General features: G+C 42.1%; 1 protein-coding gene across 1 annotated transcript in view; it reads right to left on the reverse strand.

Moving 5' to 3' along the window:
• LOC101541298 (phospholipid-transporting ATPase FetA-like) overlaps positions 1–21298 on the reverse strand; it is a 62533-nt gene that overhangs the window by 855 nt on the left and 40380 nt on the right. Inside the window, exons 14-25 of the mRNA XM_004600397.2 lie at positions 15803–15991; positions 15000–15115; positions 12571–12735; positions 9463–9574; positions 7835–7940; positions 7324–7459; positions 6576–6759; positions 5658–5881; positions 3348–3431; positions 1253–1498; positions 934–1072; positions 51–181 (exon numbers count right to left, since the gene is read on the reverse strand). Of these exons, the coding sequence (XP_004600454.2) occupies positions 51–181; positions 934–1072; positions 1253–1498; positions 3348–3431; positions 5658–5881; positions 6576–6759; positions 7324–7459; positions 7835–7940; positions 9463–9574; positions 12571–12735; positions 15000–15115; positions 15803–15991 (1832 nt within the window). The remainder of the gene's footprint in view (positions 1–50; positions 182–933; positions 1073–1252; positions 1499–3347; positions 3432–5657; positions 5882–6575; positions 6760–7323; positions 7460–7834; positions 7941–9462; positions 9575–12570; positions 12736–14999; positions 15116–15802; positions 15992–21298) is intronic.

Consider the following 21298-nt stretch of genomic DNA (forward strand, 5'->3'; position numbering starts at 1 on the left):
ACAGGCAAAGACAATCAATTATATCTGGGTAGATTTCCTGTTGCACTCACCATGTCCGTGTTTATAGGCCACATTAGTGATTTGAGAAATTGGTACCCAATAAAAGGCATCGTACAGAGGATGATGCAGAGGATAAGGCTCAGCCACATCTGTGGCAGCTTCATCGTGTTCCTGGCCACACCTGTAAACAATGAACCAGGAGGGGAAAGATAGAACCAAAGCCTTGGGGTAGAGGTGGGTTGGGATGGGCTCCCCAGCTGTCAGCCAGAAGTTAGCTTTCTAGTCCAAAGAAAGGAATGACTGATTTGGAGAGTTTGGTCTCCTAAGAATTAAAACAAATGCTAAAGAACTGCAATGAGAACCTTTGTGCAGTCAAAGTCATCTTTGCCTCCCTCTAAAGGCAGGGCAGAAGAGGTGGGTACAGATGAAAAGGACTCCTAGAATATTGCTTTGACACTGGAACAGGGTAGAGAGCGTTGGAAGGGGGAAATGCATGGTTTACCATAAGATGGGGCCATCTGACATCTACATAGCTACATTCTATATTCTTTACTCATCATTTGGAGATGAGAGTAGGAAAATTAATGGGGAAAACAATAAGATGATGCTTGTTGAATTGGGAGCCAGGAGCTTTTATTTAACAAACATAGTTTTTTTTTTTAAAAAAAAAACTCTAGAATTTAAAATGGTGCTAATAATTTTCTCCCTGCCTCCCTCATAGGATACTTACAAAGATCAAATTAGATAAAACATCTGAAAATATCTTAGACATTGAATAAGGTAAAACTCTTCTCCACAGATTTTTAAAGTACTTTTAGACAGACAGCATACACATATTCACAGAGCCCAGCACCTGTGACAGCTGCTTAGCAAAAATAACGGAAACAAATATACTCAGCCCACCCCTTTGTTAAACACCAGGCAGAGCCTTACCTAGGTATTGGAAGAAGCTGGGAAACAGTAGGTACAAGCCATCACTGTACAGTAGGAATGAGAGGCAAAAGTAGAAGCCCAGGCTACCCCAGGTGATTACGTGGCTGATCATGGTCCAGCAGGTTGTCTCCAGGGCAATCTGAAAAGTATCATCTTATATGCAATACTTTATAATCACGTATAGTCAGACCTAGCAGCCACCTCCCTGATCAATTACTAATGAAGATGTTCCTTTCTCTTCTCTCCACCCTTTCCTCCCTCTCTTCCAGACAGCCCCCCTTTCCAATCTCCTCCCCAGCCCCCTTCCCACTGGCCACACCTGTACTGTGACCACGGAGAGCAAGGAGGTCTGCACCATCAGGGAGAAAGACTGGTAGTCAGAAACATCCTTCCCATCACTGTTCACTGTGTTGTAAGTGGTCCCCAGAGGGATAAAGAACAGCACCAGGGAACTGTAGATGCCATGTATTAAACACTTCACAAATTTCGTTTTGTTGAAATACAGGTTGAACTGGCCTGGCTCATATAGCTCTGGGAAATGCAGGCTCCACGTTTCATTCACATCCTGGAAGCACCAGAGGGTAAGGCAGAAGGCTCAGGGTCTCTCCGTAGAAGGTCCCATCTCCATCAGAGAGTCTGCTGCCAGGCTGCCTAGTAGCTTCCTCAAGGATTACTTGAGAAGCGGAACCAGAGAACAGAGCAATGACCACAGACTCTTCCTGAAGTCCTACTCTCTAAGCAAAGATGTAGGTCATGGAAGAAACTAGGACCATGTGTGTGTGTGGTTGGCGGGGGGGGGGAATAGGATGGGGGTGGGTGGGACCTGGCAGCAGTTAGGTTTGAGAAGTTGGCAAAGGGGACCATTAATAGATAGGTAGGAGGAGTGGAGTTTGGGATGGAGCCAGTTGGGTCAGGAGTTCTTAAAGATTTTTTAGTTTTCTTTGTGTCAAAAATCAAGGAGAGGGGAGGCCAACAGGGAGCGATCAATTCCTTGAAGTATCCATGTACTATGATGCTACTCCCATTTCTATAGCTACTGGTGAACTCAGGTGAGAGGATTCTCTAGATGGAAGTATGGATCATCTTTACCTCCTAAGTCTAAAACTGCAGATAACAAAGCTCAGGACTTGTCTTGAGAGATTGTAGATATCTAGACCACTGAAGCTGGATAAGACATTTGGGGGCATTGTGTATTTACTTTTTGCAGTAACAGTGATCAAACCCAGGACTTCAAACATGCTAAGTGTCATGCTTATCTCCAGCCTAGATAAGATAACTCAGTGACATAACTCATTTCTTTTGCTGCTCTGAGACTGGTTACTACTTGACAGAGAATTTTCTTTCCTACTCTGATGGAGACCAGGAACCTTGATATCTTAATATTTCAGCTAGTTTACTTTTCTTTTGAGGGCATTTTCTAATCCATGTGCTAAGACTGGAGGTTGGGTAAGAAGGAGAGGGAGGGATCAGAGGCATTAGGTAGGACCCTCAATGCCCAGGGATTTCTGGATATTACAGGTGGCATTCCTTAAGCAATCTCTCTAACTCGATATTCTTACCCACATTCTCAGGCGTGGTCTTTAGTACACTCACCTACACCTTCCTGCACTTGGTCAACAATCTCATTATCTCTGTATGAGTCCCTCCTTTTTCTTTTTAGGTCACACTGGCGATGCACAGGGGTTACTCTTGGCTTATGCACTCAGGAATTTCTCCCGGTGGTGCTGGGGGGGGGGTGCATATGGGATGCTGGGAATCGAACCCGGGTCAGCCACATGCAAGGCAAATGCCCTACCAGCTGTGCTATTGCTCCAGCCCCAGAGTCCCTCCTTTCTTAAAGCTCTTTGCTTTACCTAGTTAGCACAAGGTTTTTCACAATACCTATTTCCTTTCACTGAATTTTTCCTCACCCAATTTATTGTATAGCACAATTTTCTTTCTTTTTATTAAAATTATTTTTGTATTGATTAGGGGTATGTGATTTCAATAGTGTTAATGATAGTTTCCAATTCCAACACCACACCCATCACCAGTGGGATAAAGAACTTTTATCCCTTTTCCAACACCCCTCTCTTTAGTTCCCACCCCTTCTACCCTTCCCCCCTCCTTGTTGTGTGGATCAGTTGTCCCGGTAGCACAATTTTCATGTTACCCTTTACAAAAGTAAAATTAATATAGGAAAACTTGGATTCCTGAAACTGATGATTATACTCTGTGGAAAATTCTCTATCCCATGATATTTTTATAGGTAATATCCCATACTACCTCTACATGTTCCTTCCTTGCTCTAGAAATTATTCCATTTACACTTGATTTTGTAGAACTCAGCTTTTGCAATCCTTCTTATTTTGGCGAATACTCATCAGGGGCCCAGTGGCTTCAAGTCTTGACTGAAAGATTTGCTGTGATCTTACCTGGTCGAATAGACACAAGCCAAGGACAGGGAGGGAGGTGTAGATCAAGTTGTAAAAAGCAATAAACCAGGTGTCATAAACTGCCTGGAAGAATACAAGGAGATATCTTAGGGTATCTAAATATCTCAGGATATCTAAAGTCCCACTTCCACTTCTCAGGTTAAAGACATCTTAGTTCTCCTTTCCCCTGGCCCATCTACCACCACACAAACCTAAAGCAGGAGAGTTCAGAGATTTAAGACGGCTGACGCCAGACTCTCATTGTTTCTATTCCGTTTAGACCTAGGCCCAAGACTCGGGACAAGGCCACATTGAGCTTATTTGTGACTAGCCCTCAAAGACTGATTTGGAAAATCCTGTCATGCATATAATCCCAGAGAGCTTTTTTTTTCTTTTTTAAAAAACTGATTTATAATAATCTTAAAAATCCCACAATACCCATAAACTACCATGAATGAGACATGAGAGATATGAAGAATGAACGCTACAGTACGTGGATAGCAAGGGGATCTGGTGTTCCCTAGGGGCATGTCGGATGGAGTCAGGGCGTGTGGACAGGAGGCCTTGGCTTAGACCCTTGTTGCTGGTTAGGGGTTGGCTGGCAGAGGACACAGGCTTTGGGTGAAGTAGGTAATACCTCACACTAATGGTGAGGGCACTGGGGGAGAAGGGGAGTGTGTATGTGTGTGTGTGTGTGTGTGTGTGTGTGTGTGTGTGTGTGTGAGTACATTTTATCTGCAGACTAGGGGTGGGAGTAAAAGTTTCTGAGACTTGCACTCCTACACAGGAAGAGTCTGTTTGATTTGAAGCCCCCAAGTTAGTGTCTGTTCCAGTTTCTTAATGTAGTATCTCACCTTTTGGGGAGAGGCATTGGAAAAAATTTCCAGCAAAAATATCTGGCGGGGCCAGAGCAATAATAGTACAGCAGGTAGGGTGTTTGCCTTGCATGCAGTTGACCCAGGTTTGATTCCCGGCATCCTATATGGTCCCCCAAGCAGTGCCAAGAGTAATTCTTGAGTGCAGAGCCATGAGCAACCCCTGAGCATCGCCGGGTGTGACTCAAAAAGCCAAAAAAAAATCTAACTAGGAAATAAGAGCAGATAGTGATGCTCTTTAAATTTAACTCAGAGAAGCAAGAAGTGGAAGGGAGACCTGGGGCAAGAGGATGGCCAGCACCCAGGGGACAGGGACAGGGAGCAGGGAGTGCACCAGAAGCCTCAGGTGCCTTAGGGCTCCAGTGTGGTTCTTTTCTATCTGATTTATGATGCTCACTAGATAGCACCAGACACTTTCTCACACCCAACAGGCTAGTACAGACCCAAGGACCTAGAGAATTTCTTTCCATACTAACCACAAGGGGTCAGCAGCTACACATTCATATAGACAACTACAGAACAGCTCTGCTAGGCTAGAGATGGGTAAACATTGACTATTGTGGGCTGTTCCCCTGGGCCCCCTCAAAGCAGTAAGGATGATAAAAGATGACTGAGGTTGTTTCTATTGGGGAACTTTGGAGAATTTCTTGAAAAATCTTCTCATAAGAAAAAGGCTCCTTTAAAACATCAAAATCATGATGTCATTACTAACTACATTGGGAGGGATTTTGTATTGAGATGTGGATATAAATTAATTTAACAGAGGACAACTGTGTATTTGGGATATGCGTGTTGGGATGGGAAAGTAGAAGTAAATGGAAGTAGTCTTTCCAACCAGTATGGCTACAAAACCCCATAACTGGTTTGTATGGCAAGGCATGGCATCTCTTTGAAGTTTGGCCAGTTCCATAAAGATTACTTCAGATGTTAAATCTGTCTGCAAACCCAGGAATCCACCAACCTTCCCCCATTATTTATGTTTAGAAACTCTAGGTCTCAATATCAGAAAAATGGTATGACTATTTTAAAGAAGTATTTCAAAGAGTTAATTCCTAGGGACTAGAGAGACAGTATAGGAGGTAAAGTGCTTGCTTGCATGTGGCTGACCCTGGTTAAACCCCTGTCTGACACTGCATTTGGTCCCCTGAGTACTTCCTGGGGTCACTCCTGAGCACAGAGCCAAGCATAACCCCTGAGCACCACACAATCCCTTCCAGAAAAAAAAATGAATTAATGTCAAGCTAAAGGCATAGCAAAATAAAAAATGGGTGTTTAGAAATCTGAAGTCAAGTGTAGGAGTGGGGGTGGTATTAGCATGGCCTGAAGGATGGATGGCCATGTATCACACACTAGTCTCTATAGAAGAAAGGGCATGAAATTGGGGTGAGGGAGTTACAAGAGAAGATGCAGTTGACCAGAGTGCTAACTCACCTACCTGTGCAGAGAATCCACTGAAGAAGGCATACCAGAAGTGTATCACAGTGAAGGCAAAGTTTTTGTAAAAGAAGTAGCTGAGAAATTTGCACATGCGAATATAGGACCAGCGGCCATGGACCAACAGGAGACGCCGGAGATAGTGGAACTGGCCGAAGGAGAAGTCACTACTGAGCATGGCTTGCGTTCCCTCCTGGCCACAGATGCCAACCCCAATGTCGGCAGCTGCAAAGAAACCCCAGAAGCTTTTCAACCACAGAACTTGTTTGCTGGGTTTCCAGCCTGAAAAGTATAAAAGAAGGCTGTGTTCTTGTTGTACAAACCCCTTATTTCACATTTGGAAAACACAATGAGGCCCAGGTTAGATTAGTACTTCCTAACAGGGGTATGTTCTCTTTAGTGGCTTGCCTTTCCCCTGCATGTTAGACTATAGCCCCTTCATCTGCATTTTATTTTGCTTTTTTTTTGGCCACCCAGGTAGTGGTTAGGAACTTCTCCCATTTTCGGACTCAGAGGTCACTCCCAGTGGTGCTTAGGGGACCATGCAGTGTGAAGGATGAAACCCAGGGTTCTAGATTTACCTCGTCAGTCCCTTGAACTTTTTGATGTTGTAACTCAACAATGCTTGGCCTGGTTAGTACTTCAAAGTTGTCCTAGGTGATCTTTGTACTTTCTACAACCCTCAGCATCGCTGCATCCCTGGGCCCTCACTTGACCTGCTGACCTGGTTGGCTCAGAATCATTGGTAGAGGTCCTGGGGCCCCTTGAACATTGCTTGGGCACCCTCCTTCCCACACACATATGTGTAATGCATTTAAAATGCAGAAGCAAGAGCCAGTCAGTGCAACCAGTTCTGTTATGGGAGAAAGGAAAGAGTAAGCTCATGGCTGGGGGCTTCTGCCTCCCACCCCTCACATGCCTTTGATCATGTTGACGTCATTGGCCCCATCCCCGATGGCCAGTGTCACCACCTTCTTGTACCTCTTCACCAGCTCTACCATCTGGGCCTTCTGGTGGGGTGTCATCCGACAGCATATCACACCCTTGCACAAGCACGCCAACTCCAGCAGTTCCAGCTCCATGTCCCCTTCTAGAGCATGGGCCTGCAGACCAGGACATACCCAGCCTTCAGGCGACCCCAAAAGACTCTCAGTAAAGGATCTTCCAAGGCCCTGCCCCTCCCCTCTACATGTGCCTGTACTATGTATAGGTCAGGCAAAGCTGCTCCCAAGGGGTACGGCCCACAAGGAGGCCAAGCCAGTTCTAGGCAGCCTCATTTCTGATGCAGCCTCCAGTGGGAAAATAGGGGCTCTCAAGAAGCAAAGCAGCTGACAGGGCCAGAAGTCCAAGTGACTTTTTGAAGAACTGGCTCTGCTCACTCTCCTTTACCCGTAAATGACAGACCATATAAGTTATGAAGCATTTGGATAAGACATTGGTTTCTTCCTCCTCCTCCTCCTCCCCTCCTCCTCTTCCTCCTCCTCATTATTATTATTGTTATTATTTCTAGAGAATACTGGGAAAAGGTCTGTCAGGCATGGGTACTCAAAGGGAGGGAGAATAGGGTGATTCATGGGACAAGGGATTGAAATTTCCCAGAAGTGGGTTGGACCTAGGAAAAAGTTCCTTGGAATAAGAGAACAGAATTCTCGCTCTGTTTTGCCCACCAGACTGCAGCCAGTGATGACCAGGCCGTATTTGCCCTTGGGAAACTCATCAGGTAGATTAACAGACGTATCTGACTCCACTGTGAAAGAATTCGATATTTGGTTGTTTTCAATTTTCATTTGTACTCTTGCAGATCTGAAAGCAAAGAGTATTCGTTAGAATCTGAACCAAAGTCCTAGACCTTAGGAAGAGAAATGTGCCCCAGAGGGAAAGTGGCCAATGTGGGTATAGGGCCTCAGTGAAGCCAGGGAAACCTCAGCCTCCTGAGATGCGCCTCTGCCTTCAGCGCCCCATTTCACACTTCTCTCCCTCCTATACTCCAACTCCTTAATGTGCCATAAGGTTCTTTCAAGTATTTTAGTTCAGCTTTTTTTTTTTAATGGAAAGTGAGGTTTCCTCATCCAGTTATTTTCTATTCCTTCTGGGAATTTGAGACCCATAGCAGGCAAAGAGCTGGATCTGGGAAATCTTGAATTGAGGAAGTAACTGTGGCCATCTTCCCATATGTACCTGAGTTCTTGTCTAACAGTCCCATAATCATTGCCTTCCATGGTGAATATGCCATCCATGTCATCCTCAAATATTCTACAAGCATAAGCAATGTTCACAGCTGTCTCTGCAGGGCAGGGGGAACACAAGTCACATCAGGGTTAGGTCTTCACAGTGTACAGAGTGTACAGAGGCTCTAACAGTGGGATGTGGGACTCATTTTTCCATGTTTGACTTGAATGCAGCTAAAAGTTTAATTTTCAGTGAGTTGGTAGAGATGATATTCAAGTCAAAGGAGCCTTATATTTGTACAGACTTCTGAGTTATATTAATAACTAAGACCCCATTCTGACTTACACTTCTCCACAAAGTCTTTTTGTTTCTTGAAATAATTTCAGTTTGTATCAATTAGCATGGATGTATTTTATTTAATATTAAAATGCCAATTTCTATGTTAGGCATTTTATTTCTTTTTGTTGTGGCACTGGGGATTGAACCCAGCTTCTCCACAAGCGAGGTGCATGCTCTATCACTGAGCCACAGCCTCAGCCCACTATACTAGATTTTTTTTTTTTTGCGTCACACCCGGCAATGCACAGGGGTTACTCCTGGTTCTACACTCAGGAATTACTCCTGGCGGTGCTCAGGGGACCATATGGGATGCTGGGATTCGAACCCGGGTCGGCCACGTGCAAGGCAAATGCCTTACCCGCTGTGCTATCGCTCCAGCCCCCTATACTAGATTTTATGTGGATTTATATTTAGGCTTTAGTCTTTCATTTACATTTTCATTTTCATTTATTCTTTTATTAAAAAATCTTGAATTTGGAATACATTTATACTAAGGAGGCAATAAAAAATTAAGTCCAATGGCTACAAATACTACCCAGATTCAGACAGAAATAGCAGTTGTTATGGGTACTGTCTTGGACGAAGGCCTTGATGGATAGTAACATTTGCTGAGGGGAAGAAAAAATTCAAATGGGGAAACAACCCAGAGTCTCAAGATCAGGAATTGGTTTGTTTGGCTGTGTTAAAGATAATGGTCACATAAAGATGGAGAGAAAGATAGGAGTAGGTTATCAAGATGTTGAAGGCAACAGAGAAGTTCAGAGAAGTTCATCTTTATCACATGGAGTAACTGTAGATATTTTGAGTAAAGGAAAACGTCATACAAGTGGTATATTTTAGGAGTATCAAACTAATATTTGTAAGCTATGCTTAAGTGAATAAGAGCAAAACACAGATAAGTTCAGAATTTCTTTCAGGAATACAGGTGAGAGAGGACAAACTCTGAGCAAAGTCTGCGGTACAATCAAGAGGAATTTCAGAGTGATTGGCAGGACATGGTAAGAAAACTCAATCCTTGGAATAGATCATGTGTAGTCAAAGACTACTAAGTTTAAAGTTGTGAGTTTCTAAATGAAAAGGTATGTATTAATTGATTTATTAATACACGTCTTAAATGCCTAATACAGCATTAGGTATATATTTATCAAAGTGCATATAAGGCCAGGAGTGAAGATATCCCATAAGAACTTGACCTGGAACATTATTAAATAAATTGCTAGGGAAAAAGAAAAAGAAAATAAGTAAATGACTAAGATGGATGGGGAAGAAGATCCATCAGTAGAGAGCTCCTCTTTTACCTTGTTTATCTCCAGTCAAAATCCATATTTTAATATTCGCTTTGTTTAGGCTAATAATTGTCTCAGGTACATGTTCCTGCAGCTTGTCTTCAATGGCTGTGGCCCCTAATAGCTTCAAATATAAATATCAGTCATTAAAAAAGAAAAGAATCAGAGCATTAGTATTATTCAACTGTCACCTCAACAAACATCCTTTTTAGTAAGCTGGCTCTGTCCTTGCATGAGGTTCCCAATTATATAACATTCAGCACATTTTGCCTGTTAACACCTGTGACTTTTGAATCATACACTAAAATAAAATTTAGAAACAGAAAATCATAAATCATAGAGGGAAAAGACTTGCTTAGGTCACAGATAACATTGTGTTATTTCTAAATTGTCTGATTCTCAAAACAGTTTTGCTTTGCCCTTGTTCATATAAGATGCTTCCTAGCATTGGTATTCAAAAGTGGGATCGAGACAAGGGATCCCCATATTCCAGTCAACTTTTTCTTTCATCTTACAAGAACTTGTGTGAATTTCATCTGATTCTATATACTACAACTCTTTAAGGTGTCCTTTATAAGTATCTTTGTCAAACACTGTGCTTTCTCCCTGTCAACATTTCCATAATGCCAACCATAGGAATGTGTACTAGACCAAGACTTATGAATTAACACATTTTAAAAATACATGGATCAAATATTATTGAAATTTATCTGGAGTAGTAAAACTCCCAGAATAGCCAAAGCAATTTTAGGGAAAAAAATAGGGGATGTTTCTCTTTCCTCAACTTTAAATTGTATTATAAAGTGTAGTAATCATAACAGTGTGAGAGTGGATTAAGGACTGACTCTGAGACCAGTGGAATAGAATTGAGAGTCCAGAGACAGAACTTCAGGTATATGGATAGTTGATCTTCAACAAGGGCACAAAAAAGTATGAAGTAGATCAAGGAAAATTGATTGGTCAGATGCAAAAAAATGAACTCAATCTCCTTTCTGACACCAATCAAATAGTCAAATCAAAATGGATTAGAGACCTCAATATAATACCTGAATCCCTAAATTATATTGAGCAAAACATAGGTAAAACACTTCATGACATTGAATCTAGAGATATCTTCAATAACTCAATGTAAGTGGCCAAACAAACAAAAGAAGCAAGAACAAAAGAAGCAATACAAAAGAAGCAAAGAGGAAAAAATGATGTAGTACAAATTGTACTACATTAAACTAAAGGATATACACCACAAAAGAAAAGAGGACCAGAATAGATACCCCATAGAGTGGGAGGAAATATTTGTACACCACTCATCTGACAAAGGGTCAATATCCAAGATACATAAAGCACTAGTAGAACTTTTCAAGAACCCCTCCCCTCCAACTCAATAAGAATATGGTGGTGGGGGGAGGTGGGCAGATAGATGAACAGAAACTACTTCAAAAAAGACCTAGGGATGACCAAAAATTTTATGAAATAACCCTTTGCATCACTGATCATCAGGGAAATGCAAATCAAAACAACTATGAGATATCATCTCACATCAGTGAGACTGGCACATTTCACAAAGAAAAACAAGCAGTGTTGCTGCGGATGTGAGAACAAAAGGAATGATCCTCCTTCCCTGCTGGTGGGACAGTTGACTAGCCCAACACTTTTGGAAAACAATATGAACTCTTCTCAAAAAAGCAGAAATTGAACTCCATCTGACCCAGCAATTTCACATTTTGGCATCTAATCCAAAGGCCCAAAAACAATTCAGAAAATGTATTGCACTCCCATGGTCATTGCAGTACTATTCACCATGGCCAAAATCTGTAAACTTAAGTGTCCAGTAATAGATGACTGGGTGAAATGAAATACTACCTGGCTACTTAACATACGATTTTTCTGCTGTGTGGATGGATCTGTAGAGAACCATCCTGAGTAAAATCAGAAAAAGAGGGACAGGTACTGAATAATCTCCCTCATATCTGGGGCATAAAGAAATATCTTACAGGAATAACAAATGCCAAAGACAACAAAAACTGAGCATTGGTCTTTAGTAGGAAGCAGCTTACCTCAACAGGGGCCTTGGGGGAGTTGGGAGCAGGGACTCTGGGACAGTGGAGGAGGCAAGTAGACATTCTTACTCACAGTTTTCACATAAAAGATAATTTTTTCCTTACACTAATTGATTTTAATATTGGGGTTTGTTATCTCATCAATTTCAACTCTAGCATTGTATCAATGGTTGTGGCTTTTTATATACACAAAAATTAAAAAAGAATTAAAAACAAAAAGCAATCACGTCACTTCTCTGGATAAACTCTCCAGTGGTTATCAATTCTCATTCTTGGATATTATATTATCTTGTGAAGATCATCTACAACCTTGCCGTCTCATATCTTTTTCTTCTCTCTCCTCCTCATTAGCATTGTATCAGTCATAGAAGATGCACTGCTGTCCAACTAACGATCGAGGCCTACCTCTGTTTTGGGGTCTGTGGGCTTGCCATACAGTCTGTCTGGAAAGTAAGTCAGGGATCTGTTTGGCTTGCCATCTTCTTCAGGACTCTGCTCAGATGTCTCCTTCACAGTGAAGACTATGCTATCAATTTAAAATAATAACTATACTCTCCCCTTACACACACACACAGACACACAGAATTCCCTAGCTTTATTTTATTTCCTGTAACACTTTTACGATCTAACTTATTATTTTTACTTTTCTTTTATTTGTGTGTGTACCTCCCAAAAAACCCTTATTTTTAAAATCTATTTTGCTTAGTGCTAGGGTTCAAAACAGTACATAGGTGTCACTTAACAAGTGAACGTTGAACTAATAAGTGAATATTTTTGCCTTGATAATTCTATCAAGTGGCTCTAGACTATATAATTTATACACTATTCAAATCCTGATTTCTGTAGATTACATATCTTCTGTGAGCTGCTTTGGGATAAGAACCACTGACAGAAAGATGAAATTTACTAGTATCTTTTATCATTATTAACAGATTCAAAGACCCTGGATATACTGAGTCTCAAGCTTTTGATCATCTGGAAGCCATTCTTGGAACTCTTGTTCAGTTGCTGACCGCCAACTCCCATACTGCCCTTAGTGTGTTCCTGGCTTTGTCACACTAACCACCAATTCTTTTTCGATCTCTTCATAGACAAATTCTATTTCATTTTCTCGATTCTCCCAAGACAGGAAAGCTTTATTGTGTTTCTCATTCCAGGCCTCATAGAAGGCATCATCCAGCTCTCGGTAGGCCACCATGAGGGTGCGAAGGCCGTCACTGGCAAAATTCTGAAAGACAAGTGTATGTATCCAGTATTTGGGGACTGTTAGGGATGAGGTAAGGGAGTGGAAGCTGAACTGCACAGATCCCATCTGACCACAGAATAAGGTTTAACGATCTTTATCATGGGGCCACTATCTAGCCCAACCCACAAGGAAGCATTGAGCTTTTGCGGCAAAATGCCTCAAGGGTAGAGCCAGCATAGCAAGGGATGAATTCCTGAGTATTCTTGAGAGATAGAAGGTTCTAGCTTTTAGTTGTATTTAGGTGAATACTATGTGATGTTTGGTGGTGGTGGTGGCAGGCGGGGAGAATTAAGTATTCTAAATTTCTTTCTTTTAAAATTGGCATTATATCTTTCAGAGAGGATAATAATATAATATGTAATATGAGAGTAGATGTATAATTCACAAATAATAAAAAGAGGAATAAACTGTTATAAAAAAGATCAATGGTATTACTACTTTATAAGCATATGTTTTGATGATTTATTTCTTTCCTTCCGTCCTTCCTTCCTTCCTTCCTTCCTTCCTTCCTTCCTTCCTTCCTTCCTTCCTTGCTTCCTTCCTTCCAATATCCAATGGGGCATTTCAATATACACGAATAAACAAATGGGCACATTATGTATGGGCATTTCAAATATAACACAAATAAACAAATGGGCACATTATGTATTATCTAGCTGGTTGGTTCAGGTGGAGGCAACAGTATTAATGAGGCAATTGCCAAAATACTCTCTGTGTGAGGTAGTATCTCTTTTATTGGTTTGGAGGCCATATCCATTGGTGTTCAGGGATTTCTCCAGGCTATTCAAGACTCAATGCTTAGAAGTTGCTCCCTGTGGTACTCAGTGGACCACAGGGTGCTGAGATCAACCTCAGCCCTTAAGAGTCATCTTCCTAGATTCTCCTAGCTCTCATATAAATAAAGCCATACAATACTTACTCTAAATAATGAACTGAGGCACTGAAAAGGGTTGGAGGAGGATCAGTTGGGGGTGGGGTAGGGGTAACTGGAATTCACACTGGCTAGACATTCTTCAGGGTTCACAAAGCTCTTTAATTAAGCTTCATACTCATCCCCATTGTTATAGAATCCTAGATAATCTTATTACACAGTAAGATTACTGTGTAAACAGTAAGATTAATTACAGTTCTGGGTTATCTACAGACTAGGCTATAGACATTGGAGTTGAATTTATTTTTTGGTGAATCCTCAGATCAAAACCCTGGTTTCCTTGAGGTAAGACAGCCTGGGGGCTCTCTATTAGTGCTTGACAAATTAGTCGTTTCAGGGGCTAACTACAAATCAGTGTGTAAATCAAGGAAGAGGAGGTGTCCCTGTATCACATGCAATGTATGGGTCTCCATGAAGTGAACTAATCGGTGGTAAATGGGGAGTGGTTCTTTGATAATGAGTGATATTGTTAGATGGTTGAAGATAGGCTTTTAATTTTATCCTTGGTGTTCATTTGGTTGATATGATAATGAAAGTCATAAAGAGAATTATTCTTTGTTGTTGCAGTTTGTGTTTGGGAGCTACAACTGGTGGTGCTTATGGGCTACTTTCTAGTTCAGTGCTCTGAGACCATGAGGTTCCAGAGATTGAACCTGAGGTTCCTGCATGCAAAGCATGTGCTGAAGCTCCCCAGGGGACTTACAGCCATTTCTACTACTGTCATAAGTGCTTCCATAGACATGATTCATATCATGTCCATGATATCCTGGGCCATGCAATTCCTTGACACAAAAGTCAGCACTACCATCAGAGAGAATCCTATAGAATACAGTAATTTAAAAACTAAGGATCACATCTGCTGGTGCTTAGGCCAGTGAGGCTCTGGGCTCACTCACTAGGACCATTTTCAGGAGTACTTTCGAGGCCATATGCTGCCAGGCATCAAACACAGGACTCTACCACTTGAGCAATCTTCCCAGAGCACATCCAGTTGTTTTTTTTTTTTTGCTTTTTGGGTCACACCTGGCCATGCACAGGGGTTACTCCTGGCTCTGCACTCAGGAATTATTCCTGGCGGTGCTCAGGGGACCATATGGGATGCTGGGATTTGAACCCGGGTCGGCCGCATGCAAGGCAAATGCCCTACCCGCTGTGCTATCACTCTAGCCCCCCAAATGTTTTTATTGTTTCATTAGTTCAAGAGACACAGACACCAACATACATTCATAAAGAAATGTACTGACATAGAGCCATATATGTGGTCACATATCCAGAATCATCCACAGCTTCCCTTTTCTGAAACTTAAATGCTTACATCTAAATGTCCAATGGTCACATCTCTGAGGAATTTACAGGACGGATGGAGCAGCTGACAGATGATGGTGTCTGCACCCTTGCAAAACAACATTACCCGATTTTCAGGTGTTCTTACTAGGAATAAACAAATTAAACAAAATAACCATAGAAACTTATCAATATAAGAACATGTCTAGTTAATTGAGGGATGGCAGAGGCTGTTCCTATGACATTTTTTTTTGATACTTATGGAGGGCTAAGTACTAATAAGTCATGTCATGAGGTCTGGTGAGAGTATAAAGTAACCTGTGGAAGCAATTCTTCCATGGGTTTTATTTCATGGAAAGAAGACTCTGACTTGAATCATACTTAGTTTCTCAAGTCAAATCCCAGACCAATGACTAACTAAACCTAGTAAGGAGCATGAAGAATAGCTTCTTCCCTCTGCAGAAGGAAGCCCAAACTGAGAGTATAAATCACCCTTAATTGTCTGCTCCCATATTTTATTCCAAGTTCAGACTTTATGGATTTATTCTCTGTTTTTATCTCAGCTTTGGGGGGATTCTAAGTAGTCACTACCCTGAAATGCTTAAAAAAGAGTCCTAGTATAATAAGTCTCATATACGCATGAGGAAAAAAACAAAACCAAACCATAGAGTATGTGAGAGAAGTAGTAGAAATGGCTGCAAATTTATATGATGGTACTTGTGAGACAACTTGTGGTTGAATAAAATATTTTTGTGCAAATAAAAGAGAAAGTTAACTTGTTAATATATATGAAAGCCAAGTAACAAGAGAAGACTGACCGGTAGGCGCACCCACCAATAACAGACATCCTTTTGCGCACATTGTTGAAGTCCAAAATAGCCAGCAGTTGGTACACTTTAGTTTCCCCCATTTCGACTACTGTGATTGAATCATGGGTGCGGGAACGGAACACAAAGCCAAAGTTCCTGGCAGCAGAGACCAGAGCACCTTCATCTGGGGATTGAGCTTGGTATACCAGCTTATCTGGAAGGAGAGAACAGGGTGACTGTCCATACAGAGGTGACTGTTCTACAAGTGGCTTATATAAAGATGGAGCCCAGGAGGCATCTCACTTCGAAACTTCTCACAGGTCTTACTTTCCTTTCCAATGTTTTCAACTCATTTCATAGGCCCGAGTCAGTGTTAAAAGAGATACATGGCATATGCAAAGTACACACACACAAAATAAAACATAAGCAGTTACTCTTCAACTTCAAGCTCAAGAGGTTGTTTAAATATAGGTCATGGCCTGTAGCCAACATATTAAATCCAGAATCACAAAAATCTGGGAGGAGGGCTGGAAACAGAGTGAATCTGAAACAGGTGTTCCTATGTAAACCACTCTTGATAGGAATGGTAATATTTTAAGATAATACTGCAGTAAGATAATGAGATTGATGATTTAACAAATAAAGTCTATTAATAAATGAATACTCTCACATTTGAAATTTTCACCTGGGGATGCTAAATGACTCATTCTATTGAAATGATCTTTTGGTCTAGTATTACTAAATATATTTCTGGGATTCTCTTTTAGATGATCACAGCAATCTGAGGTGCATTTTAGATTAGTTTTCTTCTGGAGGTTTCACTCATATCAGTGGAATAACTGAAACCCTGATGCTTGTTCACTCACGACTTCTTATTCTCTTCTTCTCACCTTGATTTAGGAAAGTTATTTTATCTCTTCTAGTTTCAGTTTCCTTCTTATAAAACTAGGATCACCTTTTTGTTCAGTTTTCCTCAGAGGACTGTTTTGAAGATTGTGGGAGATAATGTAAATGACATTAATTTGTAAAACTGTAAAGAGTAATAAAAATACATTTTATTACTGATATTAAGAGAATATTGAATTTAAAGCATTTGATCTAATTGGCTAAATTCTTGTTTTTTAAGGGAAGAATAATCATTTTTTAAAATTTTATTTTCATTAGGTTGTTCACATTAATTACATTCAATATCACTTCTTGTATCACTTGTCATCCCGTTGATCCTTGATTTGCTCGAGCAGGCACCAGTAATGTCTCCATTTGTCCCTGTTGCGTGCTAGTGTAGCCCAATGATATCTGCTTGCTCCAGGAACAGGAAGAGCCTTAAATCATTCATTCAGGGTTTTGACGAAGAAGTCTGACCATCTCGTTGGTGGGCAGCCACGCGGTCTTTTGAGGTCCCGTGGAATCCAGTTGGTAACAGCTCTAGTCCAGCGGTCGTCTCTGAATTGCATTACGTGTCTAGCCCATCTGACTTTTGATGCCTTGACAAACGAGACAGCATCCCTGATTCTTGACTGTCAACAGAGGTTGGAACTCCGGATTCCTTCTCTCACTTGAGTGAAATGTGAAACTCCTAGCATAGCTCTTTCGATTCCTCTTTGGGATACCCGAATAGCGTTTTCATCCTGTTTTCGTAGGGCCCAGGTCTCTGAGGCGTTTGTTAGTGTAAGAAGAATGGTGGCATTGAAAACATGTGCCCAGAGCTGGAGGTTCTTTGTCCTCTTAACCACTTCTTTGACACTCTTGAAGGCGTTCCATACTGCTCTCTTTCTCCTGCGCAGTTCTGGTGCCAAGTCATTCCTCATGCTGAGTTCTCGACCCAGATACACATAGCTGCTGCATTCAGAGATATTCGTTCCATTGAGAGCAAATGGAACATCAGGGACTAGTTGTTTTTTTTTTTTTTTTTGCTTTTTCGGTCACACCCGGTGATGCACAGGGGTTACTCCTGGCTCTGTACTCAGGAATTACTCCTGGCTGTGCTCAGGGGACCATATGGGATGCTGGGAATTGAACCCGGGTCGACCGCGTGCAAGGCAAACGCCCTACCCGCTGTGCTATTGCTCCAGCCCCAGGGACTAGTTGGTTTTTCAGACATTGTTTTGCTAAGATTCAGCTGCAGCCTGACCTTTCCACACTCACGTTCGAAGTCGGCCAGCATTTGTGCCAGTTGGCTAACTTTTGGTGTTATGAGAATGATGTCATCAGCGAAGTGGAGGCAGTGTAGTTGCCGACCATCTATCTTCACTCCCATTCCTTCCCATTCCAGCCGTTGCATGATGTTCTGAGGGTGGCACTGAAGAGTTTCGGTGAAATGGTATCACCCTGCCGAACTCCTCTCTTTATGTCAATGATCACTTCCTTGTAGAATGGTGAGATCCTGGTGGTGAATCCGTAATACAGCTCACAGAGGATCTTAATGTACTGAGTTTGAACACTCTGTTTGGCTAGGGCTTCGATGACTGCTTCAATCTCAATAGAATCGAAGGTCTTCTTTAAATTGATGAACATTAGACAGAGTGGCATCTTGAACACTCGTGAAACTTCAATGAGTTTGGTCATCGTGTGGATATGGTTGATCGTGCTGAATCCTTTTCGGAATCCGGCTTGCTCACATGGTTGTCCTTTGTCTAGTGTTCTGCCTATTCTATTCAGGATGATTTGAGTGAAAAATTTGTAGACGACGGATAACAGGCAGATTGGGCGATAGTTGCTGATGTAGTGGATGTCTCCCTTATTGTAAAACAGAACGGTCCTGCTGGTTTTCTATTGGGACGGAACCTTGCATTTGGACAGGTAGTGTGTGAAGAGCCAAGCCAGCGTATTGACGAGTACTGGTGGCAGACTCTTCAGGTGTTTGGTTCTGACCTTGTCTGGACCAGGTGCTGTATGTGTCTTTACCGACGAAATGGCGTGTCGGATTTTGGAAGGGAGGACATTGGGAACAACATATCCATCCTTCGGAATTTGGTATGTGGGCAGGTGGATGTGGCTGTTGAAGAGATCCGAGTAGAAGTCGTGAATAATCCTCTCCATTGCCCTTCTGGAAGATGTGATAGATCCATCAGGATGTCAGAGGGCAGTCATCTTGGTCTTGTAGTTGGCGAAGGACAGGTGAGCATTGCGGATACTTTTCCCAGCTTCTGCCGCATTGGCCAACACTGCTGCTCTTCTCTCCGAGGTTTTCCTTTATCACTTCTCTGCACAGCTTTGTGAGCTCAGACGTTAGCTTGTGGTTGCCTGAGGCTTGTGCCAAACCACATTGGCGAATGAGCTCGAGAGTTTCTGAAGACAGACGTCTGTTTGTGGTTTTCTCACTCTCAGCATTTTTCATGCAATCATAGAGGTGCTGAACCAGTCGATCGTATTCCTCATTGATGTTGTCAACAATGGCATCTTCCCACGCTGCCACAATAGTGCCAAAGAGCTCCCAGTTGGTGGTCATTCTGACAGTTCTCTTCTGAGTGAAGTCCACAGAACCAGATAAAGCAGAACTTTGCAACCTTGTACTCCAGGCTCAATGGGATGGGGAAATTCCTACAGTCTCTGGCACCCTGCCCCAGGGATCAAACCCAGATGACCTACCCTTCCGGAGCCAGATAAGTACCTCACCAGCAGACCTCCTCTACCTCCACTATCCAGCCACCACCACGCCCCAGGATGCTGTGCAGCCGCGCGACACAGCACAGAACACTTAATACCCATTTTCCATAATTTTTGCACCATATTTGATGGGCTGCAAATATGGTCTGAACCATGGGAACACCAGTATGGTTGATTGGAGGTCACCCTAAAAGCCTCCATCCCTCTCGGAGGGCCCAGCAAGCTGCCGAGAGTACCCCATCCGCGCAGTAGAACCTGGCAAGCTACCCATGGCGCATTCTATATGCCAAAAACAATAACAACAATGGACCTCTTTTGCCTGACACTGAAAGAGCCCCCAATATGGCAGTATTAAGAAGAATGAGCAAGGAGAGACTGATAAAATCTCAGGGACGAACTAGACTGCCAAAATGAAGGAAGACTAAAATGACTGTCTGTACTTTAAATGCATGTACGCTGGCATCAGAAGCATCCATCAAGGACCTAATGGTGCAAGTGCAGAAGATCAAGTACGATATCGTTGGTCTGACTGAAATGAGAAGGTATCAATCACATCGCGCCATTTTCTTTTTTTTTTTAAATTTTATTGAATCACTGTGAGTAGTTACAAGCTTTTATGTTTGGGTTACAATCTCACAATGATCAAGCAAACATCATGACATTTTCGACACCGGAGAAGAACTCTTCCTCGGAACATGTGACAACAGAGGAATTGGTGGTGTCCTTGTCAACACAAACTTGGCCATGCGCATTGATTCATTCGGGAATGCCTAACAACCCAAATCAGATGATTATGCTTGAAAATGTGGCTCACTGCCAGCAGTTTCTATCTTTGTTGTCTACACACCAACATCCAACTACGATGAAGAAGAAATTGAGAAGTTCTACATAGAGCTGGAGAAGTTCTATAAAGAAGACCACACCTTCTATAAGATCATTGTTGGTGATTTTAATGCCAAGATAGGACCAAAAAGGTCGCCTGAAGAACTTCACATTGGGTCCCATGGACTAGAATGGAACGAACAGGGTGAGATACTGTCTGAGTTCATCATGTCGACCAGGACCATCCATGGTAACTCACAGTTCCAGAAGGTCAAATCTAAACGTTGGACATGGGAGTCTCCCAGTAGACAGTTCAATGAAATTGACCACATCATATTCAATAGAAGGTTTTGCCTGACTGATGTCGCTGTTGTCCCAAAATTCCAAACGGGATTGGACCACCATCTCCCTCGTGCAAAATTCTACTTCACAGAGCAGGGAGAAAGGACTACATTCAATATATCAACACCAATCCCACCACCATGACACCTTCCCAACACCATTATTTCGAATTTTCCCACCACCATTCAAGCCTGCCTGCCTCAGACAGATTCTAGATAATTTATTTTTCTATTGCTCATTGTGAATAACATGAGAGGTTGTGCAGCTACAAAAGAGGTCGTGCATGCCTGGGATTCTAATTATGTAAATGATTGGGGTCCAGAGAAATTACTACAGGGAGGTAACCCATTTTAAGATTCATTTGTGAGTCTCTGGATCAAGGTCAGTGGCACACTTAAATATGGCCTGGAGTCAGTTTGTGGGCATGACAGCCAGGACCCCAAAGGGGTGGGGAGATGGGAAGGGACTAACTGTCTCTGCTGCCATGTGGCCTGGCATGTTCAGAGCCCATTCTCGCATACCTGGGTTTTTCTTTGGAAAGTTTGTGGCCACTGGGTTCATCTGGAGTGGGAGGAGAGGGGACACCCGCTCCATCTGAGGAGCCCCGGTGAATGGAAGAATAATCCTAACAAACAGTCATTTATCATTGTTTTGAAAAAGACATATTTATGAATTACACACTAAAAAAATTAAGATTTATGTGGATACCTTTAAATTGTTAAATGACAAAAGAATGACAACTCATTTTTCA

Source organism: Sorex araneus, chromosome 1 (assembly GCF_027595985.1).
Source record: "Sorex araneus isolate mSorAra2 chromosome 1, mSorAra2.pri, whole genome shotgun sequence".
NCBI lineage: Eukaryota > Metazoa > Chordata > Mammalia > Eulipotyphla > Soricidae > Sorex > Sorex araneus.